Source organism: Zingiber officinale, chromosome 10B (assembly GCF_018446385.1).
Source record: "Zingiber officinale cultivar Zhangliang chromosome 10B, Zo_v1.1, whole genome shotgun sequence".
In the NCBI taxonomy this organism is placed as follows: domain Eukaryota; kingdom Viridiplantae; phylum Streptophyta; class Magnoliopsida; order Zingiberales; family Zingiberaceae; genus Zingiber; species Zingiber officinale.
The window spans coordinates 88,145,837-88,157,348 of NC_056005.1; the positions used below are offsets into that span (position 1 = coordinate 88,145,837).

At 40.5% G+C, this 11,512-nt stretch overlaps 2 protein-coding genes and 1 long non-coding RNA gene across 3 annotated transcripts; 2 read left to right on the forward strand and 1 right to left on the reverse strand.

Annotated features, from left to right (window-relative positions):
- Window positions 1–2,876: 2,876 nt before the first annotated feature.
- LOC122028772 (protein ACTIVITY OF BC1 COMPLEX KINASE 3, chloroplastic-like) lies at window positions 2,877–6,020 on the forward strand. Its single transcript, XM_042587657.1, has 7 exons — window positions 2,877–3,298; window positions 3,377–3,604; window positions 3,697–4,032; window positions 4,125–4,680; window positions 4,880–5,066; window positions 5,152–5,524; window positions 5,657–6,020. The coding sequence occupies exons 1-7, from the start codon at window positions 2,954–2,956 to the stop codon at window positions 5,774–5,776; spliced, it is 2,145 nt and encodes a 714-aa protein (XP_042443591.1). The 5' UTR covers window positions 2,877–2,953; the 3' UTR covers window positions 5,777–6,020.
- A 691-nt stretch (window positions 6,021–6,711) lies between these two features.
- On the reverse strand, window positions 6,712–7,607 carry LOC122028775. Its single transcript, XR_006124955.1, has 2 exons — window positions 7,340–7,607; window positions 6,712–7,262 (listed from the first exon to the last, which is right to left on the reverse strand). It is a non-coding gene; the product is annotated as an uncharacterized LOC122028775 (long non-coding RNA).
- Window positions 7,608–9,321: 1,714 nt separating this feature from the next.
- Window positions 9,322–10,933, forward strand: LOC122028774 (expansin-A4-like). The gene is made up of 3 exons (XM_042587658.1): window positions 9,322–9,584; window positions 9,671–9,983; window positions 10,067–10,933. The coding sequence occupies exons 1-3, from the start codon at window positions 9,458–9,460 to the stop codon at window positions 10,368–10,370; spliced, it is 744 nt and encodes a 247-aa protein (XP_042443592.1). The 5' UTR covers window positions 9,322–9,457; the 3' UTR covers window positions 10,371–10,933.
- The last annotated feature ends 579 nt before the right edge of the window (window positions 10,934–11,512 follow it).

Here is an 11,512-nt window from a genome sequence, read left to right on the forward strand (position 1 = left end):
CTCTCCCATCAATGTGACAAAAGGTGATTCGCTCGCCCCTAGCGCCCCCGCCAACCCGTCCCTAGGCCAACACGGAGAAGAAAAATCACGGGTGGCTACTAGTCAGTAGTGCAAATGACTAAGACATGGGGGAGGTTATGCTCGATCACATCGAGTTTCGATCCAAGACCTCATGTGACAACGCTATCCCATGTTTTAACCATCACACCGCCCCGAGGGGACACCACTCTCCCATCAAGAGTGATAATATGAAAGCAATTTAATTAAATGATTAATGCTAATCAATTTAATTGACTTGAATTGTAATCATTAATTTAATTCATTAATTGATAAAAATGATTTGATGTAAGATAGATTAGATTATTAAATTAATTTATTCATATCCTAGATCAGTTTAATTAGATGATTAATGCTAATAGTTTAATTGACTTGTAATAATTAATTTAATTGGTGAATTGATAAAATGGTGATAAAAATGATTATATTTTTGTGTGGTAAAAGATGAATACGCTCGTCTCTAACGCGGGCTACTAGTTTTTGAAATAGTGACTAACACATAAGGAAGATATTTACCTTGACTTTACCGAGATTCAAATCTCAGATCTCATTATGACAATACTTTATGTCGAGAGGATGTAAAAAAAAAAATAATTTATTGATAAATTATACTTGCCTAATGTCAATGTCAATTTGCCCCAAAATCAAAACATGATCAAATGATTTGATGTAAGATAGATTATTATTAAATTTATTTATTCATATACTGATTTATTGATAATTTGGTAAATTTTTATTAATTAATCCAGTTACTTTTATTTATATACTTATTTTTCTTTATGGTTGCTACGATATTAGTAACATAGGACTTCATTTAACGTTTTTTCTATCATTAGATGACGATTTATACCCAGATCCTATTGCATCGATTTGTAGCTTGGATCGGAATATTTGAGTAAGAAATGGTGGAAAAAAAATTGTAAGTCATACGCGAGTTGTTGTCATTTCACTAATAATTGTTAGGACCCATCCTTTACCTAAACATACCAATGGAGAATCTATTTCGTTGGAGGTTCTAATTGTTAGGATCAAAAGATTTCAAATATCTCCATAATAATATAATATTATCATATTGAATTGGTATTTTCATCGGTAAATACTAACAGAAATAGTATTCCCGTCGGTATTTTATGATACAACATTTTTTATCAGAGTCCCCTGCTCCGACGGAAATATAACTTCCGTCGGAAAAATGAGCGCCAGTTGTCCAGTGGATTTATCGACGGAATTATAATTCTGTCGGTAGATTACCGACAGAAAAATAACTTCTGTCGGGAAAATAGGTCCCGACGCATATTCTCGCAACAGATTGCTTTCCGTCGGAAATCGATCGGTAAAGCCCTTTAGCGACGGATTATCGACGGAAATATCCGTCGGTAATCCTGGAAATTTTTATAGTGTTATCCACTTTGGACGCCTAAGCACTTATGGATTTGTTTTTGGGCTCTACCCAAAAGGTATATATCTTCATTTATAAACTCATGATTTTTTCCATGTATTTTCAATGTATGACTTTGATTGTATTTTTAATAGTTTTGAACCTCGATTCAAGCTTGTATTGGTTGATTTGCGAGCTATAGAGTGAAAATTTTACTCATTTGATTTAGTTTGATTTTTAACTCATAACCCATGCTAGGGCTGCAAATGAGCCGAGCCGAGCTTGAGCTCCAAGCTCGAGCTCGAGAAAATTAAAGAGGCTCGGCTCGAGCTCGAGCGAGTTTCTAAATTTGAGCTCGAGCTCGGCTCGGCCATTATTTAATCATGGACTTGAACTAGGCTCGAAAACAGTGAATTTAAATGTAAAAGTAAGTGTACACAAGTTGGGATTTAAACCTTCAACCTCTAACAACTTTATTTAACACTTTAGCCACAAACATCTCCTCAACTTATTACTTAATTTTAAAATAGTAATTCTTTTAAATATTAAAATATTAAATTAGCCGATCTCGAACAGGCTCGACGAGCCTCGAGCCAGTATTAAATGGGCTCGAGATTGATTCGAATATTAAACGAGCCAGCTCGAACTCGAGTTGAGCTTTGACTGAGCCGCTCGTGAGCGACTTGACTCATTTACACCCTTATACCATGCTAATATTATTTATTGGTTGATTTATTATTATAGGTTCTGAAATTGTGGGACTTTAAGCTATAATTCAACAATTCTAAAATTATGTCAGATATTTAATTATGATTAATTGAGTTGCAATAATATTGGGCGATAATATTTATTCCTTTTCAAAATTAGAATTTTAGCCTTAAAAAATTATTGCTGTAAACTTTGAGAAAATAAATTATTAGTTGCTATATTCGAGAATTATTAATGGTACAATTATTATCGACCTGCATTATGAGTTTTAAGTTAGAAATAATCAAAAGTTAAATAGTTGTGAAATTTGGAAAAAAAATTCTTAGGAAATTTTTAGATTAGTTTAGATAATCCTTACATTTATTCACTTTAATATTGACATAGTTTTTTATTTTATTTATATTTTTTAATTAATTAATTTGTAATATCGGCTGCCTGTCTTATGTAATTTTTCAATCCTTTCCTTCCATTTTGAAAAAAATTATTCATTTTTTAATCATTTTATGTTCGGCTATAAATTAATATCATAATTTATTTTTCTTTATATAAGTTAGACCTACGAGAAATATTTGGAAGAACGTAATCATTCTTAATGACAGAAAAAAATTATGATGCATTGTTTTTTAAAATAAAAAATTATGTGTGTCTTTTAAAAAATTTACCTTTGAAAAGATGGGATTTGGTATTATTAATTTTTTTTTCAAGAAAGTTGTGTTTAACTAAACCAGACTGCAAATCGGAAGGCGGAGCAAGTTTGGTACTCATTTGTCCTGCCATCACGTTGGTGAGGACCACGGCGATTAGGCCGCAATGGCCATCGTCCTCTCCCTCCCCTCATCCCCGTCTCCGTGCCGTAGCCGGATGCCATGGATCCGGTTCCCACGCGCTGCTATCGTTGAGGCCTTCCCCGGCTCCGGCTCCGGCTCCGGTTCGATGCCCGACGGGGGTGGCAGCAACGGCCTGAATGCCATACAGATCCCTGCGAGGGTGCCGATGCGAAGCGTTGACTCCAATTCCCAGGCGGCTCTCTCTGTCGTCTCCAAAGATCTCGCCGAAAATATACAGTCGGAGGCGCGGGCCGTGGCTCGCGCGGCCAATGCGACCGTATACAACCCGCAGTTCCTCGCCACGAAATATTCCTCTCGGCCGCTCAGGGTAAGCCCTAACTCGAAGGTTTCTCCTTGCCGTGCACTTCTTCTCAATTTTGGTATTAGGCTTGGTTTTGGGTAGTAGGTGTTCTCGAGGACGCTGGAGATATTCATGGCGTTGGGCATTTTTGCTCTGAAACTAGTCATGGACCAGAGGCAAGGGAAGGTTGACAGGAGGAAGCGGAAAAGAGCAGCGGAGCTGACCAGAACCCTCGCTCGGTTGGGCCCGACGTTTGTCAAGATCGGGCAGGGCTTGTCCACGCGGCCTGATATCTGCCCGCCGGAATATCTGGAGGAACTCTCCGAATTACAGGTCTCATGTTGAACCTTAGACATTTCTCTTGTTCTTGATGCCCAACAACTGTTCAATTTTCTCGATTGGTTGATATTTTGGGGGTAGAACAGGACGGACTTCCCACATTTCCAAACGAGGACGCATTTGCCTGCATTGAGAGGGAGCTGGGGATGCCCCTCGACTGCTGTTTCTCAGTCATATCGACAGAACCAGTGGCCGCTGCAAGTCTCGGCCAGGTTTACAAAGCCCAACTTAAGCACTCAGGGAAGTCTGTTGCAGTTAAGGTGCAGCGGCCAGAGATTGAAGATTCTATTGGATTAGACTTTTACCTCCTGAGAGGTCTAGGGTTCCTGATAAACAAGTATGTGGACATAGTCACTTCTGACATTGTAGCTCTAGTTGATGAATATGGAAGAAGAGTCTATCAGGAACTTAATTATGTTCAGGCATGCACCTCTTACAACTCCTATCTGTTATGCTCATAGAAATTTTAGTGATATAAACTTCTAAGGTGTGCCTCTTTTGTTACTTTTTGCAGGAAGGACAAAATGCACGTAGATTTAAAAAATTGTATGCTGACAAGCATGAAGTGCTTGTGCCAGAAATATACTGGGAGTACACGGGCACAAAAGTCCTGACAATGGATTGGGTGGATGGTATCAAGTTGAATGAGCAGGAAGCTATCGAGAAGCAAGGTTTAAAGCTGTTGAATTTGGTTGATATAGCTATTCAGTGTAACTTGAGGCAGTTGCTTGAACATGGTTTTTTTCACGCTGATCCTCATCCTGGTAATATTTTAGCAACACCAGAGGGGAAACTTGCTTTTATTGACTTTGGAATGATGAGTGAAACACCAGAGGAAGCAAGATATGCTATCATTTGTCATGTAGTTCACATGGTTAATCGGGATTATGATGCCATGGCTCGTGATTACTACGCACTGCATTTTCTCACACCCGATGTGGATGTTTCTCCGATCGTTCCTCTTCTTAGGAACTTCTTTGATGATGCACTCAATTCAACAGTAAGAGAGCTCAACTTCAAGACCATCGTTGATGGTTTAGGAAATGTAATGTATCAGTACCCTTTTAGTGGTGAGTTTCATTGTGGTGTAAAATCAACCTTAAAACTCATTACTTTTCAAAAATATTTGAGAAATAAACAGGTATTATTGCTGGTTCTTGATTGCAACATGTTCTATAATACTCTTATTGCAAATATTCTACAGAAACATCCTTTTCTCAGTTAAATATTTAGAAAGTTGGCTAAAACTACACTATGCTTTTGTTACAGTCCCTGCGTATTATGCTCTTATCTTGAGGTCACTCACAGTGTTAGAAGGTCTAGCTCTTTATGCTGACCCAAATTTTAAGGTGCTTGCTGCCTCATACCCATATTTTGCTAAAAGGCTTCTAACTGATCCAAATCCATATCTCCGAGATGCTCTCATAGAGTTGTTGTTCAAAGACGGGAGATTCAGGCAATTTTCTTATTGTTTCCTTGAGTCCAATTATTTTGATTCAGCACCAATTAGGATTAACGAGCTCCCTATCTTTAGTGTGCAGGTGGAATAGGCTTGAGAATCTTCTTGTTCAAGGAAGTAAGGACAGAGAATTTTCAACTAAAGATGCTTTGCAACCAATTCTAATGCTGCTATTGAATCCTCATGGGGAAGAACTGCGTGATCTGGTTGTGAAAGAGGCTGTCTGTGTCACTGAAGCTATTGCCTTTGGTACTATGATCGATGCATATCGATCCATGCCTGACTTCATGAAGGCATTCATCAGCAATGTAAATGCAAGCGGACCATTTAATTTTAATCTTAGTGAACATGAACAAGCACAAATGGTAGAACTTCGCGATAGAGTTTTTAGAATATGGAATCTGTTGAGATCCTCAGGGAACTTTGATCCAAGCCTTCTTTGGCCAATTTTTCAGGTACTGCCATGTACACAAATTCCTAATTTTTATTTTGTACATACACAAGGTTTGACAGGCATGCCTTTGATTCAAAAGGAAGTTCTACTCCCGACAGTGGTATGCTATGATTCTAAGTGTTTTGTTCTACAGGTTCTGGAAGAACAAGAAGTTCGCAACCTCAGTAGTCGTGTTGTTGGTGGAATTACTCAACGCTTTGCTGCTCGATTTCTCCTCCAGTTTCTCAGATCTCCAGCTACTGCTTCTGGGTAGATGCCATCACCTCAAACACTGCTTTACTCTCGGTTTTCTCCTGCATGCACTTAAATAGCAATTCTGATTCAACTATATCCTGCTTAATCTTCATTAATGTATTTGTTATTTCAAGGGTAGTTTTTAGTATCATAATCATGCAGGAGCTGTGTTCTTAATCTCCACTGCTACCTGACGTTGCTTCATCCAGAAAATGTCACTATTGTTTTGATCATGAAAGAACAATGCTCCTCTGTTGAACTCCTGAGATTCCAGAGAATAATAGTGTATTTGCTATATCTAAAAAATTAAAAGGAAAAATTTTTTTCACAATTTTTTGACCTCTCTATGTAGTAAAATTCATTTAGGGCAAAAATCAAATGAGCACTCTTTTTATTGAAATTGTTAAAAGAATATATATTTTTTTATTTATTGTTAAAAGGGTGCTTCATCTCTTTTTTTTCCTTCTCAATTGTTTCAGTTTGGTGTAGGTAAGCCATAGTTGTTACAACATAGCAAAAATAATTAAAATATAGTTGTAATAGTTACAGATTTATTGTAGTATTTATGGATTATAGTTGAGCTGAATTATTTATATTTAATTATGGAACTAATTCATAACTATTCTAACATAGTGTTCTTAACATTGTTATAAATAAAATAAAATATCTTTTGATTAATGAATAAACAAAATGAATCTCCTTTTAATTTTTGTCCAAGTTTAAACAAATTATAATTTTATAAAAGTATTAGAAAATTAAAATGTTTTCAAAAAAATTTTAAAAATAAGTTTACATTGCATTATCATTTATTTTTTCCAACAATTCTAAAGCATGCTAGCAACAACTGACCTACTCATTAGACATTCAACCAACAGCAATCAAATCACAACGTTCATAATTTTTTTTATATATATCTAGATATTAAATTCTTCAAACCTCGATGTGTCAGACTAATTAGGAAAGCATGATGAATTTTGGCGGATGTTCTAACATCATGAGCGATTTGAATATAGTTTTGAATCCTCATTGTTTCTCGTTACATGATCATCATGCTCATGGTCTTCGGGGAGAAGCTGTTCAATGTTCGAGGGTCCAACCGAACCCCCAAACAAAGTCGGCGACCTCCCTCCCACCGCTGTGAGTCTCCAAGCAGCAGCGAGAGGATCCACCCCTGGGCCACCCTCCACATGGTTGGTTAGCTCCCCAGTAGCTTCCAAGACCTCCGCCGAAGAAGAGCTGCACATGACTCTGTCCCAAAGGCCTCCCCCCATCGGAAAAGCAATCTTGGATTTCAATTCCTGGTCCATCCAAATCTGATCCCCCCGTCCTTTCCCTTTCCCCCTTCCATCAAGACAAGATTTGCAGGATAAAACTCACATGCATGCAAATCTCCTCGCACCGGCACTGCACGGACTTGATGGCTGGCCCCGCGTCGAGCCTGAGAGGCACATGAACACTGTAAATGTTGTTGCTTGTCGCGCCGAGCTTGACTGAGACCTGCACGGCTGCACAGTTGCACAGACGCAGAGTTGAGAAGGAAGAAGAGGGTATAAAAAAAGAAGAAAAAGAAAAAAAGGGGGACCGTGCTCTGCAGCTAATTCCTGCGCTGATTCAGGAAGACAAGTACAGATATGGCGGAACAAGTTGAGGGAGAAGGGATGGAGCACACATGTGGCTCTTCGTCTGGATTGACTAGGAGTCATATCACACTTTTGCTCTGATTCAATCCATGTGGAGTAGGGCGGAAAAACAGGGGAAGCATGTGCTGCTGACATGAATGTTGTGGGACTCCCAATTTAATGTTCTCTTCTGCATCGGCGTGGAATGTTTTGCCCGGTTTGAGAAGCGCCTGTGGGATTGTAAATGAATCCATGTTCGTAAATAAAATATATTTATTTAATTCATATAAATTTAATCAAATAAATAAATTTAAATAACTTATTAAATTAAATAAATTATATATATATATATATATATATATATATATATATATATATATATATATATATATATATATATATATATATAAAATATTCGAGAATGTTGTTTATTAAAAATTTTATTAATATCTAAATAAACTTAATAATTTTTAAATAAATAAATAAATACACAATTAAATAAATAAAAATTTTAAATAATCAAATAAATTTGAATCTAAACAAACCAAATTTAAATGGATAAAAAAATAAATTAAATTTCAATAATCATATCAATGGCTTGTAATATGGGGAGTATCGGATGTCTCCATATATATAAAAAAAGTCAATAGTTTTACTAAGGATGAGTGAACCAATCACTTCCAATTGGATTATCCGAGATGAGAAAGGTAATCACTCAGCACAGATAAACCCCAAATGCTTAGTTCTCCTGATTCACTACTTCGTAAAGTCAACCAAGCTCCCCTGATTCATCCTAGATGAACAAACAAGAAAAGCCTTCAAAGATACATCCGACTCTCGGGGCTCAATTCCCTCAACATACTATTTCACTAAGTCAGCCAAGTTCCCTCACCTCATCCCATATTAACAAACATTAAGAATGACTTTCAAAGATGCATATATTCTTAGGGCTCAACTCACTAGATTCATTTTCCTGCTCAGTCATATCATCTTGCCCGACTCCTCTAATGGGTCTACTTGATGCCCTATTCAACTTTGCCGATCTGATAAACTCACGCCATTCAGCTCATCTCCGCTGATTCGACTGGATCCTTCTTTACTTAGTAAGTCAGACTTTTGGTCAACCAATTTTATATCTTATGGATTTATGCCATTACTTGATTTGACGCAACATGTGGGATGTCCTATGGGATATCGAAACATGTGGAATAGTATAATTATATAAATACGGAGTATGAACGAAGTGATTATCTGATATAATGAAAATACAATGATGTAATATTTTCTTCTTCAACAGAAGTGTAAAAAGAGTTTGCTCCCTTGGATAAAGATATCCATACGAACATACACATACATAATTTTTTTTTATTTTTTGTTCATCTTCGCTTCTCCACTTTAATCCTCCTCTTCTCCTTCGCTGTCTTTCTTGCAGCCTTCAAAGACTTCCCTAGTGAGAGTGATTGAGCACCCTTTCCCCTGCGTTACTTTATTAACTAAGAGGACAGCTCATCAGTAAACTCATTCGCCGCCGACGGTATAAGACAGAACATTTTGATTCATTTTAAATTAATTTCACCCAGAACAATTCACTGGACTGGATGACTTTTATCAAATAAATTTGAATAGAGTAGTTTTTAATTGGATGAACTGAAAGAAAGTGCGTTGCTTTTGTTTCCATCGGGAAAAAAAAGAAAAAGGAGACGGTCGAAGAATCCGGCGGGCGGGCGGCCTGATCTTGATGGCGCTTGCTCCAAGGAAAAATATACCAAATCTAGCGTTGGACGGTGGCGCGTCTCTGCTGCTGCTGTCCATTTGCCTGTCGTTTTTAGGAAACTGTGGCATGTTGTTCGTGTTCGATGCCTGGCCCTCGCAGCGCATGTGGAGGGGTCCGCGCGCGCAGCAGCGGTTGGTACTTCAACTGCCACCAGGCCATGTGCTCGCCTTCTCTCTCCAGCCAGCAGCTAAAGCTCGTTTGTCCGTTTGCCTCTGCAGCGACACGGCGCCGGTGCTATAAATAACCCACCGCCTCCGCCTCCTCCTTTACGGCAAGTAGAAAGCCAGACAACCAACGAGCGTCTTCAATGGCCGACACGCTTCTTTTTCTCCATTTCTTCTTTCTCTTGTCGGGCTGCGCCTTCGCCGACTCCTACGGCTGGGAAACCGCCCACGCCACCTTCTACGGCGGCGGCGACGCCTCCGGCACCATGGGTGGGTTCTGTTAACTTTCTCCAGGTTTAGTCATCGATCGATCGACAATGCTCGACTTTAATTGGATTGTTATTGCGGGGTTGCAGGAGGGGCTTGCGGGTACGGGAACCTCTACAGCCAGGGCTACGGCACCAACACGGCGGCGCTCAGCACGGCGCTATTCAACGACGGGCTCAGCTGCGGCTCCTGCTACCAGCTGCAGTGTGCCGACGACCCCCGGTGGTGCCTCCCCGGCTCCATCGTCGTCACCGCCACCAACTTCTGCCCGCCCAACTCCGCCCTTCCCAACGACGACGGCGGCTGGTGCAACCCCCCGCGCCCGCACTTCGATCTCGCCCAGCCCGCATTTCTCCAGATCGCGCAGTACCGCGCCGGCATCGTCCCCGTCTCCTTCCGCAGGTGAAGCCTCCGCCCGCAATCAACCGCCGATGGCCTCATCACTCCCCTGCTCATCCTCTGTTTTTCTTTGCATTTTCCCACAGAGTGCCCTGCGTGAAGAAGGGAGGAATACGGTTCACCGTCAACGGACATTCCTACTTCAACTTGGTCCTGATCACGAACGTGGCCGGAGCCGGCGACGTGCACTCGGTGTCGATCAAAGGCTCCAAGGGCGGCTGGCAGGCGATGTCCCGCAACTGGGGCCAGAACTGGCAGAGCAACTCGTTCCTTGACGGCCAGTCCCTCTCCTTCCAGGTGACGACCAGCGACGGCCGGACCGTCACCAGCTTCGACGTCGCCCCCGCCGGCTGGCAGTTCGGCCAGACCTTCGAGGGAGGCCAATTCTAGGCCTCGCAAGTCAGAGGCGAAGAGGAAGGCTCGTCGGACGCTGAGGTAGCTTATTGGGTAGCACCCGCAGGAGCCTCCTAAATTACATAGTAATTGAGCATGGCTTTCAAGACCTGTATTATCGATCGATCGATCCATCGAGTGTGTTATTATCTATATATATATATATATATATATATATATATACTCATCCGCGTGTGAAAAAGAATTTGAGGTTTGATGGCCGGAATATACGTTGGTGGCCGGAATATAACGCCAGGGGAAAGGACCAAAACAGAGGACAAAGGACAAGCTCAGTTCAGTGAACGTGCTGCAGAATTGGTGAACAGACTTCTAATAATAATCTAAAAAGGAGAAATTTATATTAATTGTGAAACACTTCTTGACATATTAATTCCTTTAATCTTTATGTTTACCCATCAGGCAATGGTGGAGGAAGTCCTATGTAAAGCGTCATTTCGGTGGATGAAGTCCTTTTCAAATCACATGGGTTATATCCCTTTCAAATTATATAGGTTATTTTGTTAGACAAAGTCTACGTAATTTATATCCTTTTCAAATGACGATATCAGATCTGTCGGTCCATACATTTTTGTAAGGAGATGATTCATTTTTAATTGTAATTGGATTATAATTATAATTTGATTGTAATTGATTGTGATCTTTTCATGGGTTCATCGTTCAACAGATTATAGTTTGAGTCTTAATGGGCGGTCGGAGGTCGCCCTTTGCTCAGCGTCCAGAAACCTGGATGATCCGGCGGTTAGAACAGGGGACCCCCATTTTGAGGGGTCAACGTTACGTGGAAGTCAAAGGCCAGGTGGTCCGTCGAAGAAGGGTGAGCCGACCGGACTCATGAGAAAAGGGCAAGCCGACCGGTCTGCCAGTAAACATCTGATAGTAAAAGGCGCCCTGACAGGGATCGGGGTTCCGACGCTCAATGAAACAGTAAATAATGACCGAGCGGAAGGCCTAAAAGAAGGCAGGACGTAATGAGCGCGCCGCCCGACCGGCGCAGGGAATTAAAGCCTTCCGGACGGCGCTCTTCGTCTAGCCGGCCGGATGGACGTCCTGCCCGGCGGTGGGTAAATAGAGACAGGAACATCTGCTGACAGCCGTCAAGTCGTATGACTAAGCCATAC